Here is a 26,593-nt window from a genome sequence, read left to right on the forward strand (position 1 = left end):
ACATCAGAAGAGGAAAACACACACCAGAAGAGGAAAACTATGGAGCTATTTTAAGGTCTTATATCTTACAGCTCCACAAAACGCATTTCAAATGTGTAAGCTGCACCTTGTACTTGCAGGGTTATTTTCACATCTGTACATTTGTTTTGTAACTGTGTGGTTTTTTTTTGCACATGTGTGTGGGGGAAAACGTATGTGTAAAATATTAAAATGTATGTGTAGAAATGTTTTGAAGTTGTGGCAAGAGAAGTGCGTACGGCTTGTGCCATGCTTTACCAACTTCTTCCTGTTCGGAGCTGCGAGCACACGGCTGTGAAACTTTTTTCACAGATGTACGAATTTTGAGCCGGTTTTCACGTGGGGGTGGGGTCATATGGCGAGAGCCAATCAAAACATCTCTTACTGCCAACCAATCAGTGTTTCGCGAGGACTTCGATGGAAACTGTCGGCGCCTTATCTGTCGCTTCTGCCTTATCTGTCGCTTTGGGGTCCTAGCTGCGTTGCCCTGGTAACAACTGTAAACAAAAGGCTGTGGTTAACTGCTCCGCTCCCTGACAGGATTTTTCATTCATTCGTGCCAATGAAACAGGATGCCTCGATTCATGCAGAAGATATGGTACGTAACTGGGATATAAAAATATATATGTAAGAAAACTATTTAACCTCATAGACTAACCTTGTATACGGTACATTCTAACTGTAAGAAAGACTCTGACATTGATGCCTAGTCCCGCCCCCTTCACGTGCAGTTCAGTTAAGTTCTACTTGGAGCAGGGAGCACAACTCAGCTCTGCTGCTCCAGTTGAGTTATTACCTCAGGATGATTGCATGTGAGAAGTTTGTGTGCGTGCCTTTCCACCAAGTAAGTGTTGTTGTGTCAGAATAGTGAGTTAGTAGTTCGTTTCAGAGTGTGTATGTTGATGTAGAGTTGATGTGACAGTATTGTTAGATTGGGGTGCTAATCGCGATTAGCGTGCTAATCGCGATTAGCATGCTAAGCGGAGAACTAGCATTGTAGTCATTTGTATTGGAAATGTGCAAGTCATGCTAATTGAGCTATGTTAGATATTCGAAGTAATGATAAGTAGTGATGCTAGGAGGAGTATTATTTCAGTCAGTGTATGTTTTGTTAGTTAATACAGTGTGTTGATTAGCCTTATCCTGTGTTTGCAGACCACACACAACTGAGGCTCATGCCCATGTAATTCATCTGTGAAGTTTAATAAAGAAACTAAAGGGAGACAACTGCTTCTAACTGCTTCATGGTGTTCTAACCGACGCCCCCCATACAACACAACATCCCAACAAATCAGAACCAGCGCAATACAGTCCTTTAGTGATCCTCACCAACACTAACAATATATTTCTAAAGTTTTGAGTCATTCCCGTTCATTTGAAGCGTAATTTCCCCCTTACTGTGGCTAGTTTGGATGAGATGACTTGACCCTAGCTAGCATAACATAAATGGCAGCTAGCTCTACACTATTTCGGGCATTCGTTAACAATCAGTGTTCAGATAACTAGCGCAAACGTGCCGAGATATCTTGTTTATTATAAAAATAAACGCTTGTGTTGTGCCATGGCTTATATGGTGATGACGTTTGAGATTGTAAATTTACGGGCCACAGATGTGTCTATGGTAAGGCCGACCTGACGAGATAGCTGCCTACTGAGGTTTGATTGGATATGGACATTGTTTATTTCAGAAGGAAAATGTTTGGAGTGGAATTGTTTGGAAGACAATCTTGGGACAATTTTGCTCTTTGGGTCTTTGTGCCAACCATGCCAGCTATCGTAGGGTGCTCTGGGAACTTCTTAGATCTGTTTACTGTATGTACACTTACTGAAATAAGCATTTTGTTTACATAAAATCCCTTGTCATTTCACCACTAGGTTTGAAACCCAGACAGCACGAAGCATCTTGCCGACGTCAAAATCAGATCAACAGACAGGGACATCAGCCTTCTCTTGGGAATAGGCCAGATATGCCATAACAAGAAATGGTAAGTCTATCACTACATAAGATCCATAACAAAATACTCCTAATTAAATCTTAAATGTGACCTGGTGGCATTATTGCTTGAATGCTTATGTTGCACACTTAATGAATAAGGTCCTCAAGTGTGTAGAGTTTTGCTGAGTTCGTTGTTTATTTACATTTTCCTCAGCATAACTGTACAGCTGACACCGCTGCCTTTAGGCTAGTGACAATGGGCCCATAAAGGCCTTTGTTTTCGAGATACCCCAACCGGAGGTAGAGCAAAACCCAATAATGTTTTTCCTCATCTCTAGGGTGTCCCATACATGAAAATGATTCTTGGCCAAAGTGATTTTAATGCTAAGCCTAAACATTTTACACATTTTCATATGCACCTCCAAACAAAAAAAGCACCCAAAATGTGACTTCTCTTGGGTTTTGTTCTACCTCCGGTTGGGGTGTCTCCAAATTTTGAGGCCATTGTCACTGGCCTACTTCTGTATCATAACAAAGCCTGTCACTTCCACGTTTCGTTCTTTATGTGACCGAAGTCACTGGCTACTGCACCAGAGAGGGTCTCTGCACTCATTGCTGGTCCTATAATGCCATCTATTGGCGAAAACGTGCAACAGCATAATTAAACTAAAAGACAACTTCTGACAGGACAACAAAAAGACAGGGAGTGAGAATAAGGGAATAACAAAAAGCCGAAAATGGGGGGTCCACTACACTTGCATACCTGATTGTGATGCTGTCACTCATTTTCTAGTCTATATCTTGGACTGAAAAAGGATTACATTATTATGTTTTCAGGTGTTTTGCCCCTGCGGTTGTGAAGAGGATGCTGTGGAGGTGGCAGCATGAACGTGTCACACAGACATTGGCTAAACTACTCGGTAGGTACAACGAAATAAAAGAAACCACCCCCTCAACCCTGTTTATGCTGCACTGTACCTATTATAACCAGTTTTTATATAGACCATTATTTGAAATACTATGAGAGCCTTTCTGTTAGGAAACTGTACAGCAGGGATGGGCAACTGGAGGCTCGGGCGCCACATGCAGCCCAACTTCTCACTTTTAAAAAAAGAAAAAGGACAGTTTTAACCTATCTATACAGTTTTAACCTAACTATAAATCAATAGTGTAAGCATTCATGTAAAAATAAAGAAAAAGTGAAGTATCCTTTTGTAAATTCTCTCAAGTGCGTGGTGATGTGGCCCACTGATTGTGGTAATTAAAAATGTTGGCCCACCTTATAATGAAAGTTGCCCACCCCTGCTGTACAGCCTACATCACTTGTACATGTCCTTACCAAATAGGACACTAGCTAGCTAAATGTAACTAATATGGCATTGTGAAAGTTGTATGCCTAAATGTAAACCATAATATTAAATTTTGATGGACAGAATTCAACTAAACCAACATATTACATTGTGAATGTAGTTGCACAGTGATACTGAGACCGACTTATTCCTGTCTTTATTTGCCAGGCTTCTACACTTGCCCTCAGAGTTCACATATGGTGAAGTGCACAGGTGTCCAGTCAGGTTCAGACTGATGCTGGTAACAAGAGGAAAACATGCTAATTGGTAAGTGAGATCCCTGCTCAACAAAAATCCACACAGCACAACAAGTAAGCCTAGTTTGTGGTATCAAATGTAAAATGGAAGTTTCATCAAAAAGTTGTAGAACACATCTGAATAAATTGCAGGCCATCAAAGTTGTGAATGGGCAGGGAAAACACAACCAGTAGGCTTATGAATTACTTTGACTCAGCACAGCACAGCAGATGCGATACTACCATTCCTTGGGAATATGACACAGAGGTCTACTATTCCATTGTAAATATTGACTGGAAATGTTCATGTTTCAACTGTTTAAAAACATTGGACTCAGGGGAAAAAATCTCTAGGTGTATATAAGTGAAAGCCCACCTTTGCCATTGTGACACAGCACACAAGTAGTGAAAAAAGTGAAAGCCCATTGGGAAACTCCAACTCCCATTGTCATTGTGACACAGCACTCCACCGCACACAAGTGAACACTGCACACTGCGAAATTGCATTTATGCCTCACCCGTGCAAGGGGGCAGCCCTCAGTGGCGCCCCATGGGGAGCAGTGCGGTGGGACGGTACCATGCTCAGGGTACCTCAGTCATGGAGGAGGATGGGGAAGAGCACTGGTTGAGTACTCCCCCCACCAACCTGGGGGGTCGGGAGTCGAACCGGGGATGCAAGTCTGACGCCCTAACCGCTCACCCATGACTGCCCATAGAAGTATACTCTGCACACAACAAAATTGCATTTTATGCCTCACCTGTGCAAGGGTGCAGCCTACATTGGCATCCCAAGGGAGCAGTATGTTGCAGTGTGGCGGGAAGGTACCATGCGTGGGGTACCTTAGTCATGGAGGATGGAGGAGAGAGCACTGGTTAATTACTCCCCCCACCAACCTGGCGGGCTGGGAGATGAACCAGCAACCTTTGGGGGCGGTAAAAACCTAACTTGCTCAGCCTCTGAGGCACATAAAAATGTGAAATTAGTTGCATTTAAAAGCCAAGACCATCATCTTGCATGAGAATGGACAGTCTGCATATTGGAATGCACCCATGTCACTTCAGGCGCCTTGGACAATGCATCGTGTATGCAGCATCAGGCTAAAATGGGTTAATAACACACACACACACACACACACACACACACACACACACACACACACACACACACACATGCACTCTCCTCTAATCTTCTCTCTTTGCCAAACTTTAGATGACCTTTCCAGCATGTCCAACTCATCAGCATCAGGGGAGGAGAGTCGGTGAAGGTGGTGCACCATCCAGGACCAGTCATGGGCCACCAACACCTCTGCAAAATCTGCACTTCTTGTGAACCCTCTAGAAGACACTACAACCACAAAACTGCTAATAAACCATCACATACTACATCACATCATGGTTCTCCATGTGTTACTGCACCCTCGGCACAAGTTCTTTGCTAGATTGCCATCTGGCAGATGCATCAGGACAGAAATGTAGCTACTATTTGTGATTATATCTCCCCACACTCTTTCTTGCTTTGTATGGCAGTGTGTCTCTGTGTGTGTCAGAATGGAAGGTGTCGCACCATTGAAGTCAATGGGCAGTGGCATTGCATGAGGGATATAGAAGTCCAGATATCCTTGATGCTTTGGTGCCAGCTGTTTTTTTTTTTATCTGGTCACCCACACTTCCCTCTTCATTATGTCCTATAGATTTCCATACCACGTTTTGGTGCTTTGGTGGTACGGACATTCTAACTCACCAGAAAAAAGAAAAAAAATGAAAATGAATGGAGGGTTATGTCTGGTGATTTCTGGCAAATTAGAATGCCCATAACATCAAAGTGGCACTGGATTACTCAACCATTTGCCTCTTAAAAGATAGCTTCTGCCAATTTCAATATGCTGTTGTATACCTCATGCTACCCTTGACTTGTCAGTACCCGGTGATGCTGGCATTTTTTTGACTCAGCTCAAAATTCGTACATCTGTGAAAAAAGTTTCACAGCCGTGTGCTCGCAGCTCCGAACAGGAAGAAGTTGGTAAAGCATGGCACAAGCCGTACGCACTTCTCTTGCCACAACTTCAAAACATTTCTACACATACATTTTAATATTTTACACATACGTTTTCCCCCACACACATGTGCAAAAAAAACCCACACAGTTACAAAACAAATGTACAGATGTGAAAATAACCCTGCAAGTACAAGGTGCAGCTTACACATTTGAAATGCGTTTTGTGGAGTTGTAAGATATAAGACCTTAAAATAGCTCCATAGAAAACACACACCAGAAGAGGAAAACACACACCAGAAGAGGAAAACACACACCAGAAGAGGAAAACACACATCAGAAGAGGAAAACACACACACACACACACACCAGAAGAGGAAAACACACACCAGAAGAGGAAAACACACACACACACACACATCAGAAGAGGAAAACACACATCAGAAGAGGAAAACACACATCAGAAGAGGAAAACACACACACACACACATCAGAAGAGGAAAACACACATCAGAAGAGGAAAACACACACACACACACATCAGAAGAGGAAAACACACATCAGAAGAGGAAAACACACATCAGAAGAGGAAAACACACATCAGAAGAGGAAAACACACATCAGAAGAGGAAAACACACATCAAGGAAAACACACATCAGAAGAGGAAAACACACATCAAGGAAAACACACATCAGAAGAGGAAAACACACATCAGAAGAGGAAACCACACATCATGACTAAGGGTCGACCGATATATCGGCCGGCCGATATATCGGGCCGATATTTGCGTTTATGAAGTGTATCGGCATCGGCCGATACGCATGCGGTTTTGGCCGATACGCCCACCCCGAGATTTTGACTACAGACGGGCAGCTCTGTGTTGCTGGCAGACCCGCAATGCACGCAGCTGCGTCACCCCTCCCCCACTCATGGAGTAAAGTTAACAGCCTTGCAGGCTGCCACAAAATTTTAGACTTTCAGATGCATCCTATTTTAATGTGGACACTGAATGACATGGCATGTGCATGCAATAGGCCTAAAGGGAGAATGTTTCAGCTCCATCCATTTTCTGTAGGCCTACTGATTTTAATTCCCGGGTTCATTGTTCAGTCAATAATCACCATTTGCCATCTTTCTACCGTTGTAACTGAGTGTCTACCGGCATATGTTTCAGTGTCTAATTCCACCGCCTTTCAAAACGCGCATTTCATACCGTCATTCATGTATCAACTTCAATCTGTTTTAGCGACATCTAGGCTAATAGGTAGCAAACATCACTTGCAAACTGGCTAAATTAAAATAGCCTCTTGTAAAACATTTCTGTAGCATTCAACTCACCAGCATGCAGACTGCATAATGCAGCCATCTCGTTGAGCAACCAACCAGCTGTTCCAACGAGGGTAAACTACTGTTTTTATTTCCCTGGTTCATTGTTCGGTCATTTATCACATCCATTTGCCATAACTCTCACCTAGCGTTGTAACGAGTGCCTTCCAGCATGTTCCAGTGTAAATTTCCACCGCGTTTCAAAATGCGCATTTCGTAGCGTCATTCATTTATCAACTTCCATCTGTTTAGCGATCTCTAATGAGTAACAAACATCACTTGCAAACTGGCTATTTCAATTCATAGAAGTTTATTTGGTTAGAAATACTGTGTAAAACAGTTCTGTAACATTTAACAGATCAGGTCACCGGCATGCTGCCACTTCCTCGTTCAGCAACAAGTGAATGTTCCAATCTGAGTAAAATAGAGGGGTGTCCGCCGTTTGGCGGACCAAACCATTTTGAACAGGGGTGTTTTTACTGGTGGCATTCTTTGCAATGTATTTTATAATAAGAAAATAAGAAAATGGTTTTACTTGTCTATGTATTTTGTTTGCATTTCTTTGGTTTGTTATTTTGGGCTTTTGTTTGTTGATTTGATTTATTTTGTGAAAGGCCCTAGAAAATCAAGTACACCTATACAGGTGAAAAAATAGGCATACATATTTAAACCCATAATAATCTTGGTCATCCCCAACATTTTTCAAATTTACAGTCAAGCTCTATGCTACTGTACCACTGTCAAGCCACAGTCCTTTGAATTTTTAATGCCTTATGTATACCTTTTTAGGTGGCTATAATACAGTATAGGCTACAGATGCTTGAAAAAAACCTGTATCGGTCGACCCCTAATCATGACATCATCATCATCACCACCATCATCATCACCACCACCATCATCATCATCATCACCACCATCATCATCATCATCACCACCATCATCATCACCATCATCACCACCATCATCTTTATCATCATCATCGTCATCACCATCATCATCATCATCGTCATCATCATCATCACCATCATCACCACCACCATCATCATCATCACCTTCATCATCATCACCACCACCACCATCATCACCACCATCATCATCATCATCTTTATCATCATCATCATCACCATCATCATCATACTCATCATCACCATCATCATCATCACCATCATCACCACCACCACCATCATCACCACCATCCAGGGCTCGAAATTAACTTTTTTCCTTTGTGTCCCGCAATGGTCCCGGATTCCACTTTGTATTGTCCCGAATGTAACCAGAAGTGTCCCCATTTTTTTCGCGCCTAAATAAGTGGTAAATTATGTCCACGTTCAATTTTATGTGTGATTATGTTTTTTTTTTGCAGTGCAACTGTGAATTCAGGTCTTTAAGAAAAAATTAGGGTGTGTTAAATCATGAACATCTGTGCCTTATCCCCTTAAGACGCGGCTTTATACATTTGTTGTTACCAGTATGGTAATGACCAAGTCGTGGTGCATTACTAAAGGGTCTGTGTTGTGTCATAGTATTGTAGTGCTGTGGTAGTTACATTTCAATGACTATTACAGCGTGCCACTGGAGGTACAGCGCGCATTAAGGGGCTACATAGAAAAATGCCTTGAGTAACCGTGCACATTTCGTTTTTCAAGAATATATGAGCATGGTGATATGAGGAAATCTGCATTCAATGACATTATATTTGTCAAACTGATTGCTTTATGCACCAATATAGCCTACCCATCATGTAGGCTATTGTAGACTCTATTGCAGCCAGCCTGTTACTCTGTTGTAGCCTATTTAGCCTACAGAAAAAAACAGCTTTCATTTAGTCTACTACATATCAATAACAATTCAGTGTCTGTTTAGCTTTAGTTAAAAAGTGGCAATAGTCTAACCTAGTCTGACTTTGGCCACTGGTTGTGATGGGCATGCCAGTGGAAGATAGCCAGGCCGTGCTTCAGTCAATCTCGAAGAGATGTGAAAGTCGATGATAATCAGGCTAAGTGGAAGAAGATGCGGTAGGTTTTGGGGCCGCATTAGGAGTATGACAACGCATTGCAAGACGTTTCCTTTCCGCTTTAAATTCACTTGACATTGACATCAAGACAATTTGATAAGTTAACCTAAAAATAAATGCACAAGAGAAAAAACTACGACCGCACACTTAGGCCTACCTCACTTTCGAGAAAGAGAGGGGAATATGTTAGCATGGAGAGGGAGGGGAGGGGGAGAAAGAGAGAGATTGGAGAGAAATGCGCTGGCAATGCTGTAAAATTGAAGCGCGTTCTTCGTGCTTGTAGGCTAATCAATGAAGTCTGGTGGACTTTTTCCCTTTTCAATTAGACCTTGGCTAATAGGCATTTCTGCTTTTACCAGCACAGAAACAATAACACGGAGACTTCAACATTAATTAAATAACTGCGTTTATATGACAATGTTCAGAATATAGCGCCTTCATTTCCAGCCACATTTGAATGAAACTACTTGGCGTTCTTGGCTAACAACTACCTCTGTTAGCTTGCTTGCCGTTTCCCTAACTATTTGTTAATGGAAAGTAATTTACAGGCAGTTTCTGATATGCATGGGCGGAGTGGGAAGAGTATTCCCACCGGGAGAATTTTTCCCTTAGCGGCCCTTTTTACCCCCCCTCCCCCACCAACACCAAAAAAAAAAAAAAACAACGCGAACAACATGGTTCCCTAACCAAAAAGACAAAAACCACGAAATCTGCAGTCGTAGGTCTACTACATGTGGACATTAGTGTTGTCAAAATATCAACCTGAAGTGGAGGTAGCCTACACTTGATGAAATAGGCCTACACAGCCACCATCACAGTCCAAAGCATTCACCATAGAACATTGCAGGTTAGGCTACATCACGCTACTGTTCCATGAAAATGTGCACTCCACTGTCATTTTGACAGTTTGTAGGCCTATTGAAATATCGTTTAAGGAAGACAGGATGAGCACGGGCACAAAGTTTTGAGTGTGGGGATTTTTAGAAGAGTAGGCTATAGCTTACAAAAAGTCTGTGTACATTGTGCAATAAACCCACCATGCAGCAACTAAGCCAAACCTAGGCTACTTCAAAGCACAACCATAAGTCAACAAAATTAATAACCAAACTGTGTAGGCCTACCTTAAAACGCTGTCTTCGTCGAAGCAAATGTCTTTGTTTCTTGCAATTACATTTTAATCCACAGTTTAGGCTACACACCCAGCACTGCTCACATCAGAATCTTGTGTGGTAATTATTTTGTTCCATTTCTTCAGACATTACATAGGCTACATCCTAAATGTGCCACATATAAATATATGTATGATATAACATTATTTCGACTGTAAGGAGATATACCGCTAGTTCTAACAAACCAATGCCATCAAAACATGTACAACGTGTTTTCCTGCTTAACTGCAGTTCACTTCCTTACCACTTGATGGAGTCTGTCCGTAACCCAAGTTAATAACCACAGAACAAGTGAATCTGGAGTGGCAGACTGTAAACTGTAACAGTCATGTGGAAATCGGAAAATAAATCACAACTTACTAATATTTCCATTCCTTGGTAACCAATCTAAATATCACAGGTTCTTGAAATACTGAAAACGAAACTATGTTACTAAGATCTAGTAAACTTCCGCGATCTACGGTGTATGAACATTATCAGTAGAGAAGGGGTGTGGTCGATTTACTTTTGACACCGTCACTGAGGTATTGCGGTCGGCTAGACGGTATATATACTGATGAGGCAACTCCTTGAAAGATCAGATATCAATGGCAGTTGGTTAACCTTTGTTCTGACGAAGACAGTTTGGGGCCGATCGAGAGCATAGTTTGGCCAAATACTTTGGGGCCGGCTGAGAATATATTACGGCCGCTGTAATATATTTCGCGGCCGCGGCCCACCGGGACAAGTCCCCGATCTCCCGATGGCCACTCCGCGCCTGTTGCTATGTATGAATGAGGGTTAATCTACTTTAGAGCCAGCTCGCGTTTCTGGTGTTTTGGGCAGATAGCACGCGACAGGTGGCCACAGACAACTGCGCATTGTTTGGGGCTGTTGCTTTGCTTACCTGAAATATTAGCAAAACCGAACTCCATTCCTCTCACAGCTTAACCATGTCTACTGCAATATATCCTTGTTGGCTTGAAAAATCAACAATCCAGAGCCCGTTTTCTCTAAGAGCATTTCTAGTTCAGGGTGAAATGGCATAACCAACGGGACAACCTCTCAGCAGCAGTCCGAAGAAACACGCGCTTGCAGTCGCAGCTGCGAAATCTTAATCAACATTCTAGAACACAATGCGGACGTTTATAGGAAAGTTTTCTGTTGCTATTTTCGCTGATGGTTGGTGTTGAGTTAGGCTAATGTCCCAGTGTGATGGCTTTGCAAATATAATAGCCTACTTTTTGAATCTTTTCATTTATATTTTTGGACGGTCCCGGCATTGTCCCAGAAATGATAACTTTGTGTCCCCACAACATGTTTTATGGTCCCCGGGACGTCGGGACACCGTTAATTTCGAGCGCTGCCACCATCATCATCACCACCATCATCATCATCACCACCACCATCATCTCCATCATCATCATCACCATCGTCACCACCACCATCAAAAGCAGCATCATCACCATCATCCATTATCTGCCATAATTTTGTTATTGCACTGAAATGTTGTCATCGTCATCTTCATCATCAGTCACCTAGTTATGTCTATTACATCATCTGCATTGTGCGTCATCTCTAAGCTGTCTGGAGAGAGAGAGAGAGAGAGAGAGAGAGAGAGAGAAAGAGACCTGACCGTGGTCTCTGCATGCTAGGTGTATTTTTGAGAAAGAGAGAGAGAGTTAAGCTGCGTACACACACAGAGCTAGCTTTTCGCTTGCTCGCCTACTCGCCACTCTTTCATGGAACGTTCACTGAAAGTTCCCGCGGCTTTAACTGCCAATGAACAGGCGAGAAGTACCGAACTCTGCATTCCAATTGGTTACTCGCTTACTCGCCTCGCTCGAAGATAAAATATTTTCAACTCGGAATCTGCCCACATCGCATCGCTTATACAGTGCTCACCTACTCGCCTGCGAGTCTCGCTGGAACACATCGACATTCTATTGACTTCATCCGCTGAGCGAGTAACTAGTAGCGACGTGTGTGTACGGCCCTTTAGAGAGAGTGACCTGGTCGCTCCTTGAGTTTGAGTGTGTGTGTGTGTGTGTGTGTGTGACCTGGTCGCTGCTGTGTGTGTGTGTGTGTGTGTGTAGGGCTGTCACGGTTACCGGTTTTCACGGTAACCGTGCTTAAATATGATGACGGTGAAGATAACCGTCTGAATTTTAAAATACGGTGTTATCTCGGTGGGTTACCTTACCGCACACCGTTACACCGGGATATCTTTCATCCCTGACACTCCTAAATAGTTTGACGGTGACGAGACGTGAGTGACAATATCATTTCCATAACTCACCTAACCGTACAGAATGTTAACAGTGGAATCCGCTTATAGTGGTCACGTTTGTCCGGGCCAATTTTAACACTGTAAGCGGTTGATTACTAAAACCGAATTTGTATTATTTCACCTCTTTTTTTTTGTCTCTACCTGTCTGCCAAAAATGAGCGCTGAGAAAGACGAGGCTTGTATGCATTTCGAAGACCACGCACGGGTCGTCATCTCTTATGATGTCAAATAAGTTTGTAAAGTTCCCATTCGACAAGCGTCTTCTGGCGAGTTTCTGCACAGTGTGATTCAGGTTATGCATGCAAAACGCGGCTAGACTGGGCACTTGAAATTGCTACACCGATAAATAACACACTGTTGCATAGCCTGCTGTACAGTAGTAGCCTAGCCTACAACGTGTTTTTTTGACACAGTTTTAAAAAGCCACTCTAAGAACTGCTTGGAATTGGGAAAGTGGCGCTGGGATTGCTGGCATAGGAGAGATGAGAAGGGCGAGGGGGAGTGGGAGGGAGGGACTCGTGGGGAGACGCAGCCTGGAGCAGTTTAAACACAAGGTAGCCTCCTGAGGAATGCCAAGCTTCGCCGAAACATCTCGTTGGCTCGTTTTTGGTAATTTTTCATACGTCTCGAAGAGCCTATGTTTTTCATTCCCAGAATATGAGAGCCATGATTCACGTGCTTGCTGCCCGGTGTCAACTCGTTAGGCTACGTTGACTAGCGAGACAGAGGCATGTGTGCACAGCCTCATCACTAGAGAGGTTCTGTGTAAACAGGTTGCGTTGCGTCCCCACTCACTAGTCGAGCCATGCCTGCATTTCACTGCGGTGCTGTCGGGAGAGCGCAACCCATTCACTATATGGAGTTTGCACAGCCCGCATATCTGAAGTTACCGTGACCATCTGTTTTCTTATTTCGGGGAAAAACAAATATCTAGTTTCTGTACATGGCGCATGGCCATATGTGTTTACTAACTGTAAAGGGGTCACGTGAAAAGGCGTTGGTCATATGGAGGTAGTCCATTCGAAAATGCAAAAGCACAAGGGGAGGAAAAAAATCTGCGATCGTAACACAGTAAACTGGTTTAGTTATAGTCGGGTTGCACATGTGGTTGAAATACAGTGAAAAAACTACATGTGCTCTAACCCCATGGATGCTAGAGGAGCATTTTGACACCATGCATGCTAGGATTTATCCACGTTTTCGATGTCTACTCATAGCAAGGTAATGAGACGCCGTGAAAGTTGGGGCTTGAGGTGAAATTTGAAACGTGACATTTTGTAATAAATTAACAATAACGCACAAACAATATGTTCAAATATCTGTAAAATAGTGCTAAAACATTCTTAGGGTCTAAGCTTTCAAATACTGTTCCTGTGTTTATTAGGCTACACGTGGATTAGGCTATAAATGATTGCGCAATGTAAGGTTTTTGTTCGAGGTTTGCGGTACCATGTCGCCTTTAGTGTCGGCATTAAAAAAAAAAAAAAAAAAAAAAAAAAAAACGCGATAATACCGTAAACCGTGGTAATTTTGGCCACAATAACCGTGAGCCTAAAATTTCACACCGTGACAGCCCTATGTGTGTGTGACCTGGTCGTGGTCTCTCCATGCTGTGCGTGTGTGTGTGTGTGTGTGTGTGTGACCTGGTCGTGGTCTCTCCATGTAGGGTGTCCGAGCCTCTTCTGAGTTCCTGCTGCTGCTGCTGTGTGTGTGTGTGTGTGTGTGTGACCTGGTCGTGGTCTCTCCATGCTGGGTGTGTGTGTGTGTGTGTGTGTGTGTGTGTGTGTGTGTGTGTGTGTGTGTGTGTGTGTGTGACCTGGTCGTGGTCTCTCCATGCTGTGCGTGTGTGTGTGTGTGTGTGTGTGTGTGTGTGTGTGTGTGTGTGTGTGTGTGTGTGTGTGTGTGACCTGGTCGTGGTCTCTCCATGCTGGGTGTGGGTGCGTGTGTGTGTGTGTGTGTGTGTGTGTGTGTGTGTGTGTGTGACCTGGTCGTGGTCTCTCCATGCTGGGTGTCCATTCCTCTTCTTCAGAGTCACTGCTATCAGTCAGTGGTGGGGGCGTGGCCCTCTGTCTTTTAGTCCCGCCCCTCTTCCTCATGAACTCTGGAGCTTGAGACGACAGACCTAAGAGAGAGAGAGAGAGAGGGAGGGAGGAAGGTGAAGAATTGATAAAGAAAGAGGTATACAGAGTGAACGAATGAGGGAAATAGTGAAAGGAATGAGCATTCCTCAATAAATGTATCAAAACATTACATTACATTGCAATTAAGTTTATATATATATATATATATATATATATATATATATATATATATACACATATATATATATATACACACATATATATATATATATACACACATATATATATATATACACACATATATATATATATATATATATATATATATATATATATATATATGAGTGATTCTCTAATTCGCCTACACTTTTAAGTCCGTGGATTTTATTTGGCAATTCCACTAACTATTAACTGCATCCAATGATGTTTTGGACATTAGAAAACATTTATCTTTCATATAATACAGAAAGTGTAGACATAGCATTATTTCCCTCAGCAAGAATGAATATTTAATACTGGTTTTGGGCGTTTTCATGCCGTCCTGTTTTCCAAATGTCAGATTCAGTCTTCATATTAGCATGTAAAGAAACTTGTTTTGCCCAAGATGATTGCAAATGTTGATTCAAAGTAATCATCACAATATGCCAAAACTGTCAGAAAGACCACTGTCCTTTCCATTATACATGAAATTTGCCATTTTGTGTGTGTCCACGAAACCTATGTTAACCGTGTCACGGTCTGAAACCTCCTCCATAAATCAGTAATGGTTTGGTCTTAGGCCATACGAATAACATCACGTGATGTCATAACCTCTTTGGCAGGATACAGGAAGACTTTTTGGTAAATTTTGAGCTCCATCCTTCCATAATTTAATCCATTCTTTTTCATGTTCTCATAGCGGGAAAATTGCCTGTCAACAGTGTTATCAACATATTCATAAGAATCTGAATTAGAAATCACATGTAGAAAAACACAGATAAAGCATACAGATACATGAATTGATGAAGGTGTTGTGGTGGAACTTCTGAAGTGCTCAGTTAGCACAACACCATAAAAATGGCTGAAATGTCAACGGTGTTACCGTCAATGGTGTTACAATTAAGTATGACAGTCAGGGTTGCCAGATGAGGCTGATGATTTCCAGCCCAAAAAATGATCAAAATCCGCCCTAAGAACCCGCCCAATTCTATTGATGTATATGGCAGTGGGAAGGTTTTTCTGATAGATGCCATTTTTGCCCGCACACGGCCATCCTAAGCAGCCCAATTGGGCGGGAACCAGCCCAATCTGGCAACACTGATGACAGTTGAGGAGGAGTATGTTTTTGCCAATTTATATCCATATGGACAGACAAACAAACAAAATAATTTGTGTTCTAGGGAGATGGGTTTGTCTGCTCTGTTTTTTTCTCCTAAAAAAGTGCCGACTTGTTCCCCTGCACTGTTGACCCTAACACAGTTGAGTAACACCGTTGACTGTTTTGAAAGTGTTTTTGCGCTATTGATCCCTTATGTGTTGGAAAAATCCTATGAACATACACTAGGGATTATCTCTGGAGAAGGAAGTCTTGTGTAAGGAGGGTGACTATATTCAAATCAGACGTTACAGGGATTTATGATGAAAAATGTGTCAGTATGTATCACAGTGACTCATAAAATCCTACTTATGAAGCTCAACAATCACATTTTCTATATCAGTTGCACAGATTAATGACAACATTACTGCTAAGGGACATAAGCACTTTCAAACATATATTGTTTCAACTCTGTAGTATTTTTATATATGTTTGAAATGACATAGTATTTGTCCATAACACTGTTGACAAAATAATTAAGCAAATGTTCGCTTTCATTAGAGTATTTATCAAATGATTTAAGATTAAGCTTGGCAATTTGTTTGTTTGGAAACTTAAATATATACACTATGTAAACATCTAGGTCATTTAGTTGAAAAAAAATACTGATAATTGACATTTTGCTTTTGCCAAAAGTGTAGGGGAATCGTAGAATCACTCATATATATATACCACATATATATTAGTGGTGGGCCGTTATCGTCGTTAACGTGCTGCGATAATGTGAGACTCTTGTCGCGCGATAAAGAAAATATCGCACGTTAATCTATTCTCAAAATATAGGTTTGGAGTTTGGGTATGCACGTCACCATAGCATTTAATTGACAGACGCTTTTAGACTGCGCTCCAGTCGCTTCTCCTCTCTCCACCTGTTGTTTCAGCAGACCAACTAAATATGAAGTGTTTGCAGCAGAAAACATTAATCCCTCTGCCGTGGTAGTTGTTGTTTGAGTGCTTTTTCATAAGTGGTAGACTAAAGAGATTGTTTGAGGTGAAGCATAGAGATACATTATTGTGTGTGAGAAGCTACCAGCCCGACATAGCCTACATTTCCTCACGCATTGCATTGAATACATAAACAACTTCCAGAAATCTTGCCTGTGCTATAATTGCAAAACATTCCGTGTGATAGTCCTATGCATTTTGAAGATTGTCAAACTGAAACTGTCAATATCTACTCTCGCTGAATGTTTGTGTTGCAATCGCGCACATTTGCGATTGAGTGAGATATTCTCATGTCCGACGGTAACAAACCTCGCGGTTGTCGCGCTTGACTTTTTTTTTTTTGCAAACTGAATTCATGTCGAGTTGTAACTCATCTGGCATTCTAACTCTGAGAACAGCTGTCAAATCGCCGTGTGCCAGTTCTATAGGTTCTACAAGTAGATAGGCATATGCAGTAGCCTGGCTCTGCTGAGGGCTGTTGTGCCTACAGCAGAGCTCCTCCCTCTCTTAAAGGAGCCGCTGCTCCTTTTAACAGTCAGTGGCAGATTCTCTCTCTTTCTCTCTCTCTCTCTCTCCCCATTAGAAATGAAATGCTGAATTGTTGAGGTAATATTGTTTAAATAGCCTAAATGTTTGATAGATTTATCTGTATTTGCCTCTACAACTTATAGCGCTGTTCATTTTGAAATTTCAGTATCTTATAACTGTAAATGCTTCCTAACATATTGGACACACTTTACACATATTGCTGTGATTTTTTCATCTCCAAGTATCAACATGACCATTTTTTGAAGATGAGATGCATTTTGGAAAAAAAGATGAGCTCTGGTCTAATGCGCCATCTGTCTTAAGAAACCCCAAGGTTTTTTTCGGCATTATTTCGCTATCGTGCCTATTCTGAATGAGCCATTTTGATATAGATTAATCTAGATTAATCTAGATTAATTTCATAATTACAGTGAGATTAATCTAGATTAAAAAAAATAATCTATGCCCACCCCTAATATATATATATATATATATATATATATATATATATATATATATATATATTTTTTTTTTTAAACTTTTATAAAAGCCAAAGTGACTTACAGTTATTTGCAGGGTATTGGTTACAGTCCCTGGAGCAATGTGGGGGATAGGTGCCTTGCTCAAGGGCACTTCAGCCATGGATGGAGATGTAGGGAGAGGTAAGGGTGGGATTCGAACCTGCCACCTTCTGATCGTTAAACTACCACCCTAGCCATTAGTCACGGCTGCCCAACCTCCCATCTCCCATGTGATTTGTACATGCGTCTTATCTTTGGATAACATGAACAGGTGAATGTGCCTGCGTGTGTGTGTGTGTGTGTGTGTGTGTGTGTGTTATTACCTATGGATTGCATGAAGAGGTAGTTTCTTTTCATCCTCTTGTACCTCTTCTTTTCCCAAAACGACAGCTGAGACCATTCTGACGTGCTGAAATAAACACTCAGCCTCTCCAGGGATTCCTAGATGAAACACACACACACACACACACACACACACACACACACACACACACACACACACACACACACACACACACACACACACACACACACACACAGGTACATGTTTGTAAAACAAAATGCAATTGAAGTGTGTGTGTGTGTGTGTGTTCTAGCTAATGCATGGTTCTAGCTGATGTTCTGTTGATTTGTGTGATAGATTGACTGAATGAGTGTATGTATTGTATGTAGTGAGTGTATGTATTGTATGTAGCCAAGTAGAGCGTGGCGTGGTGTAGAAGGACAGATCTGTTTCCATGTATTTTCGCCACCGCTGGTAAAAATCACTTCGGTCCCAACCCGCTTCCCCGCTCTGATCTGAAAAAGGCCTTATGTGTTGCATGTTGCTAACCAGAGGGGTGAAGGCACTCTTATGTGTACAGTACATGAAATAGCTTGCGTGCATCACTGTGGCACACATTACATTACATTAAGCTAACGCTGGTCATATTACATTACATTACTTATTACATTATTACATTACTTATTACATATTACATTACATTTAGCTAATGCTCAGCACATAACATGACACTGTACTGGTGTTATTGCAATGTACAAACCTCATCAGATGAACTCATGGCTGATCACGAAATTCAGACTCTGCTGTCACCAGAGAGAAAGAGAGAGGTTTTTAGTTCACATTACAATTTCAACACCTGAGCTTTGGTGAACAGACTTCATAGAATCCTTGTATGTGCTTGTGAGTTGTGAAGCGTAATTTTCCACACACCCACATTAGTACATGAGCCAGAGGTCAAATTTTCACATATTGGTATCACCTGGGGTGGCAAAGTCTATCAATGTTTTTTGTAATCCTCCATGCCTGAGGGACATTATTTGGTATGATAGCCCTCTGGAAGTGGTAGCTTTCTTATATTTTTACTCACTTTTATAATGACACCCAGTGCATTTCGCAATACATGCCTATATATGGATGTAGGCGTATGTAAGTGTCTGTGATGATGGTATATGTTTTTATTGATGTTACATCACATGTAGACACCTTATGGGTTTTAAAAATATACAGGTTTGATGGATAATGTACTTTCCTATGAATTATGTAAGTCAAAATGTATCCGTCATACACTTTTTCAGCAATATAATGCAAGGTTAGATTGATGCAGAAGCCTGTAGGAGGGTGGGTCAAATCCCAATGATTGCTATATCATATCTGTAGGGTGTGGGCATTAAAAAAAATAAATGGGTTTGCTAGTTTGATATAAATTATACTCCTATTTAGACCCAAAACCTATAACTGTCCAATGGATTTCAATGGAAATCAATGCATTTCAATGTAATGCAAAGCATATTACATAACTAAGGTATATTGGAATGTAGGAAGTTGTGAGATGCCTCAATGCACATTATATCACATCTACAGTGTATAGACCTAAGAAAATACATGGATTGGATAACTTACTACAAATAACCCACTTATTTTAGACCCACAACTCATGGCCGTCCATTCAAAATCAATGCATTTAAAAGTATGAAATCTTTAGGAGTTTACAGAGCTTATGTAGGGATAGAGGAAGTTGGGAGATGTGTCAATGCACATTATGAACCTTTGGAATATATATGGATTAGATTGCTAAATGCACATAATTCAGGTACTTTAGATGCTGACCATTGAAATGCATTGCAAATGCAAGTTCTGCAATTACATTGTAGAACTAAGGTAGAGGAATGTAGGAAGTTGGGAGATATCACAACACAAATGTCACATCCAGTGGATCTTTAGAAAGCCTACATACATTATGTTAAATAATCTTTTTTTCAGTCAGTGGGCCAGGACACATTTAGCCTATATTTCTAAAAATTAAAGTGATGGTAGGCATGTGCTGGAGATACATGCTGAGATGTCCTAAAATGGGCCAGAGTGTTATCGATACAAACTTGATCACGCTTACTTCTTTACATGAAATGAGATTTTCTTTTGGCAATTTTGTTTTGTTGAACCTCAAATCCATAAAACACTGGTAGTATTGGGTCACCCATGAAGTGAAAAAATGTTGCCTGGTCTCCCTTTTATCATATAGCCTACTTGCAGTTATGGAAAAAGTTTCTGACACCCTGTGGATGATTAGTTGATAGGCATGTGGATGTTATTTTCAGAAAGTACTATTCAATGGCTGACCAGGCATATTAGATCTTGATAGAGACCATAGTGTCTTGGTTGCAAAAATGGTTCAACTTGAGTGTACAGGAGGTGGACACTCAAGTGTTTGAAAACAAGATTAATTAGGACAAGGCAAGAGGTCAAGAGGATACGTAACTCTCAGAATGGCATTTGCAAAAGAAGAATATTACAAGTGTCAGCTCACTCACAGAAATGAGAATTTAATGACACCAACTGTTCAATGAAAAGAATGCAAATAGTGCATTCAGAATCCTTCACACATAACATGGAAATTGCACCTATGGTATGTTGTTTTAACAAATTATAATATGTGTGAATTGTAATTTTCAAAATCTCCATCACTATTATCATCACTATATAACCTCTTCAATGCAGACTTCAATTTCCCAGCTGTGATGTACCTTTCCATGGTACAATGTACTAAATAATAAGCTGGTTGACTTGTCTGAGGGCATGTGGAGGCAATATCCAAAGGAAATGGCTGTATGAATAGGAAACTGAAGGATACACCAATATCTCCAGCCTCCTTGGGAGCTGATGATGCCTCATTCCCATTGCAGGTCTCCACTTGCACTAAGTAACCACAAGTGATGCCTTTTCCTTACCACTGATCTCTGGACTCACGATACAGTACAGTATGTCTGAATTTAGTGTCATCTGTAGTCATGCCTTGTTGCACTGCAAGTTGTGAGATTGGTAATGGGCATCTTGAAACTTCAAGCCACATCTTGATGTAAGCTGAAAGTCCTCTTTCCAGTTACTGTTCAAATGGGGACTTTCTTAAATGGGGGGCACATCACTGAGCTCATGGGGCATGTCGCCAAAGACATCAGCAAGATCCAGGAAGATTACATGGAGGTTCTTTTTTCCAGCTTTGCTGTTTGGGTAACACACAGCATGACCTGACACTAAATCCAGACATGCCGCCCTTTGAACAGTATCAATGTGCATGATTGGCCATCCTTTGTGAAATAACACTGAAAAGGAGATTAATTTCCAAAATAGTAAGTGAGGAAATTGTGTTGAACTGGCAGATGTTCATTTTTATCCTTTTCCTTAGAGATCAGGACCCCACCTGCTCTTCGCCCCACTTCACACTACACACTTCACACTTCACATGCAGTCAATGATTTCAATTCACTTTTTGTGCTTCACTCTATTAGTCTCAGAGGCAACAATCAATGCAAGGCACTAGTTTCCCTTGAATATCTTTTCTTCCTTGGTGAATCATCAAATCCCTGTGAGATTCCTTCTTCCCTCCAGCATGTTTGTGGAGTTATATTCCCACTGGTTGGTGTTCTCAAAAGTCTGTAGTATAGTTATTGTTCATCATGTACTTACTCATTCTCCAACATCTCAGTCACAACACATATGAAGTTAAACAGGACTCACCTGCTGCCATTTCTGTCTTTATCATGATGTACCTAGTCTTATGTGTCTTTGACACTAGAGCAGTCAACATACCCAGCAAGTCAGATTGTACGGTATGTTTAAAAAAAGACACATTTTCAGAAAAAGTAATGGTCTAGTTTAGTTCCAGACAAAATGAAAATACTGTTATGCAGGATCTCCATGTGCTGTTCTTGAAACTGATGTGTGTGCAATTGCAATTGCATCTTCCAGTTTTCTCCGTTACACTTTAGACCTACCTTCATTCTGTAATATAGCCTAGTTTGATTTTCAATGGCTAAATGAGTTTTGAGTCTAAAATAACTGTACTGCATATCAAGCCCATTTGTTTTCCAAAGGTCTACAGTAGCTATATAATATGCATTGAGAGGTCTGTCATCTTACATTGAGCAATACCTTACTTCTGCACTTTGCATTACCTGGAAATGCTTTGATTTTCAATGGACGGCTATGAGGTTTGGGTCTAAATAACTCTGTAATGTGTATCAAACTGTCTAATCCAGGGGTGCTCAACCTATTCCAACTCGGGGTCCCCTTGAAATGTTCATACTTCTTCAGGGCTCATCACTGACTGAAAAAATAAAACGAAACATACACTATAAACAAATGTGATTTTTGATTTTTAGAAAATGATTTCAAGTCCCACTTGGAATACAGTAAGGGCCAACCAGTGGCCCCAGGCCTAAAGTTCGAGAATCATTGATTTAGTCCATATACTTTCTAAACGTCTACATACTCTAGATGTGATATAATATGCATTGGGACAACTCCCAATTTCCTACATTCCTCTACAACACATTTCTGTAATATACTTTGCATTACATTGCAATGCATTGGTTTTCATTCAAATCCATTGGACAAGTATGAGTTCTAGGCCTAAAATAGCAACATACCTTATATTCGGCGATCAAACCCATGTATTTTCTGAAAGCACACACTCTCCAGATATGATATAGAAAAAGTTGCAATCCAACCTATCCCCCTGGGGTCTCAACTTCCTCTATCCGTACATAAGTTCTGCAAAGTACATTGTACTTTGAAATGCATTGATTTTTAATGGACGGCCATGAGGTGTGGGTATAAAATAACTGTGTAATTTCTATTAAGCTATCAAATCCATTTATTTTCCGAGGTCTACACACTCCAGATGTGATATAATGTGCATTGTGACATCTCCCAACTTCCTACATTCCTCTATACCATTGTTATGTAATGTGTTTGGGATTACATTGAAATGCATTGATTTCCATTGAAATCCATTAGACAGTTATGGGATTTTGGCCTAAATAGGTGTATAGTTTATATTAAACTAGCAAACACATGTATTTTCTGAAAGCCCACACTCTACAGACATGCTATAGCAAGTCTTAGGATTTGACCCACCCTCCTACAGGCTTCTGCATCATTCTAACATTGTATTATATTGCTGAAAAAGTGTATGACGGATATATTTTGACCTATATAATTCATAGGAAAGTGCATTATCCATCAAACCTGTATATTTTTACAATCCCTAAGGTGTCTACATGTGATGTAACATCAATAAAAACATACACCATCATCACAGACACTTGCATACGCCTACATCCATATATAGGCATGTATTGCGAAATGCACTGGGTGTCATTATAAAAGTGAGTAAAAATATAAGAAAGCTACCACTTCCAGAGGGCTATCATACCAAATAATGTCCCTCAGGCATGGAGGATTACAAAAAACATTGATAGACTTTGCCACCCCAGGTGATACCAACTTCTGCTCCGGCCCATGGACTACATCAATGCCACAGAGATTCGTCCAAATGCTCCAGCTACTAGCCTACTAGTCGTTTTTGTTTTATTCAAACAAATCAAAAGTAACCAGAAATTAAATCTCAACCTTCACTTTGGAAAAACCCGACATTTTACACCGTTTCTCGGTGGTCTTGTCTGATTATGTATTAACTGTCAGCTGCTAGGAAAAGGCAATTATTTTAATTTTTACCCATTGACCGTTTTATTATTTTTTCTAACCTTCGCTAATTGCTAGCTAAGCTAACACCAGACCAACAAAACCAACTCCGTTAAACAGGGTTAGTTTGATGAGGAAAATTATCTAGGACAGAATACGAAATAAGTTATCGCTGCAACAAAATACTTTCCCCGTTTTCTATTTTGCCAGCTTCGTGGGATATAAAAAAAAATCACGTTAACTAATACTAGACCTCAACACCGAGTGACATTCAAAAATAACATTCATGTTTCCAACAATAATGTCCTTTCAGCGACTGCAGTTAGCTTGTGCCAAATAAGCTTACCCCTATGCTAATTTGGGTAAACCAGCCAATTTGAGATGACATTGGTTTCATTGAATCAGACATTTAGATGAAATTACTAATTAGAGATCAGTTATTTAAACCCAATGTCACCAACCTGTTCCAGCGAATAAAACAAATCAGGATATTTATCTGTGGATTTGGCGCTTCTTCTAGTTGAGAAAGATGTCAGTTACGGATGATTTACCTCAGAATGATGAGCCGCCAGGCTGCCTGCAAGCTAAAGCAACTGAAGAAGAAGACAAGGTGGCACGAGCTGCTGCTTGTCACGTTCCAGAACTTTCTTTTCGCGCCAGTAGTGGGCCACGTACTTCTGAAATATTTTAGAATCTATGAATAGAAGAACTAAAGTAATAATATAGGCCTGGTACACATTAGATCTATCTACTATAATCAATGAGAACAGCATTATAGTGTTGCATCTTATGCTTAGGTGCACACTGTGTAATATTTTCAGTTGCCCTACCGGTAGTTCATTTCCAGAATTCATGCTGCTTCTAAGAATTCACTTTTCAGGCCAACATGAAAATTGCTCTTTTAGGCCTCCATGGTTTGCCTTTTTGAATTTCCAGAAATAGATATTTTAGCTGCAAAGCTTACTATAACCTAATTTGGTCACACTAGTAGTAAATATGAAAGAATTCCGCTAGACTAGTACATATTTATGAAAATCTGAAGATAACTGGTGAGTCTGCCTTATGTGTTTTCCTACTTGACCACGAGATGGCGCCATTGTCTAGTGAATGTAGAGCCGTATCTTTATGAACGGCTCTGGTGAATGTGCATGTGAGTGAGGGAGGCCACTGCGCAGCGCAGCGCAGCTCAGTGCAGAATGCCAAAAGATAGAGTTGAAAACCATCACCTGCTGACAGAAACAAATGGTAAATGGACTGCATTTATATTTATACAGCAGCACCTTTCCACTCCTTCAAGCACTCAAAGTGCTTTACATAATTATATGCCTCAAGTTCACACACTGGTGGCAGTGGCTGCACACAGGAGGTAGGCTACCACCCTGCCACCAGGAGCAACTTGGGGTGAGTTCCAAGTATCTTCCTCAAGGACAAATCGACGGGGTAAGGCAAAGTGGGGCTCGAACCTGCAATCTTCAGGTTGCCAAACAGCTCCTCTATCACCTGAGCCACTACTGTAGAGGACTACATTCACATAACAACTAGAGCAACATTTCACAACACAGCCTCAACGCCACCAGAAACAACACTTATTCTTTACAACTCAGCCTCAGCGCTGCTTAGGGTGACCATGTCCGTGACTGGAAAAAGGAGCACATATTTTAGGACGGGGGGTTTGGGGGTCCTCCCCCATGAAAATTGGCGTTTTTTAGATGCAATTTCATGCATTTTAATGCATTTTTGTCCGGCTTAAAGGGGTATGCCACTATTTTGGGGCTTAATACAGTTAAACTCGTTGGCCAGGGTTTATAAAGGTGGTAAAGTGTCTTATTTTTCATGTAAGCCGTTGTCTTGCTTTAAGACAAGTTAAAAGAGGGAGCATGTCGCTAGGCTAGTGAAAGTCAATGGATTCGTGTAGCATGCTACAATGCTACATGGATCCATTGACTTTCACTAGCTTAGCGACATATTCCCTCTTTTAACTCTGAAAGCAAGACAACGGCTTACATGAAAAATAAGACACTTTACCACCTTTATAAACCCCAGCCAACGATTTTAACTGTATTAAGCCCCAAAATAGTGGCATACGCCTTTAATGCTGTGCCTTACGCCGGACAATGTACTGAAAAGGAGGACTGTCCTCCCTAAAGGAGGACGTCTTGCCACCCCGCTGCTGTAGCCTAGGCCTACACCAGGGGCCCAAGAACCAAGGGGGCTATATTTCCATTCTCGAGTGTTTTTATTGGTTTATTTATTCATTTGTAGGCCTATTTATCTTTAAGCATTTATTCTGCCAGGGAGTCCTGGTGAAAATGGCAGCCTACTCATGGTTGAATGAAGGAAGCAAAGGACAGCACTCTTCAGATATTTTCTTTGTTTATTTGCCAAAATCTGAAGAGAGCTGTTCCTTTGCTTCCTTCATTCATTTATGGTTTATGTGGGATTCAACTCCCAGTTCAGAACAATGAGAATCATGAGGCGATAATGTGAGCACATTTTCTCTACTTTTTAAGCACTCATAGTTCCAGATGCAGACAGACGTGTTGTGTTTGAGCACAATGCTGCAAATAAACTCAATTTTGTACACAATATGTAGTTACTGCGCTTCGCCTCTGTGGGGCAGTATACTCTGGCAAAGGGAATCTCTGGGTGGATGCTCTGCACCAGGCCTACATGAGCCAATGTAGGGAGGTGCAGAAGTACAGGTGTAGTAGTAGGTGCAGCAGTATAGTGTAGCCTATCGCTATACCATAACAGGCGATAATGGGAGGGACTGGAGTTCTGCATTCTGCAGTGGAACATTCTTGAAGGGGTGTGGAACCGGATTAAACGGCCTCAAGGGTCATAAATGACCCTCGAGACATCCCACCCTA

At 41.2% G+C, this 26,593-nt stretch overlaps 1 protein-coding gene and 1 long non-coding RNA gene across 4 annotated transcripts in view; one reads left to right on the forward strand and one right to left on the reverse strand.

The window, feature by feature from the left end:
* Window positions 1–24,264, reverse strand: part of LOC134442836 (histone-lysine N-methyltransferase PRDM9-like) — a 24,996-nt gene extending 732 nt beyond the window's left edge. The window contains exons 1-4 of the mRNA XM_063192788.1: window positions 24,185–24,264; window positions 18,784–18,823; window positions 18,064–18,181; window positions 14,296–14,433 (exon numbers count right to left, since the gene is read on the reverse strand). Of these exons, the coding sequence (XP_063048858.1) occupies window positions 14,296–14,433; window positions 18,064–18,181; window positions 18,784–18,801 (274 nt within the window). The 5' untranslated portion in view covers window positions 18,802–18,823; window positions 24,185–24,264. The remainder of the gene's footprint in view (window positions 1–14,295; window positions 14,434–18,063; window positions 18,182–18,783; window positions 18,824–24,184) is intronic.
* Window positions 783–4,927, forward strand: LOC134442837 (uncharacterized). Of its 3 annotated transcripts, XR_010033480.1 has the most exons (6): window positions 784–862; window positions 1,174–1,639; window positions 1,894–2,003; window positions 2,792–2,874; window positions 3,472–3,570; window positions 4,750–4,927. It is a non-coding gene; the product is annotated as an uncharacterized LOC134442837 (long non-coding RNA). The 3 variants fall into 3 exon arrangements; XR_010033479.1 differs by lacking the exon at window positions 1,174–1,639 and having other exon boundaries at window positions 783–862; XR_010033478.1 differs by having other exon boundaries at window positions 1,174–2,003.
* Window positions 24,265–26,593: the final 2,329 nt, after the last annotated feature.

This window comes from Engraulis encrasicolus, unplaced genomic scaffold (genome assembly GCF_034702125.1).
Source record: "Engraulis encrasicolus isolate BLACKSEA-1 unplaced genomic scaffold, IST_EnEncr_1.0 scaffold_255_np1212, whole genome shotgun sequence".
Taxonomy (NCBI): domain Eukaryota; kingdom Metazoa; phylum Chordata; class Actinopteri; order Clupeiformes; family Engraulidae; genus Engraulis; species Engraulis encrasicolus.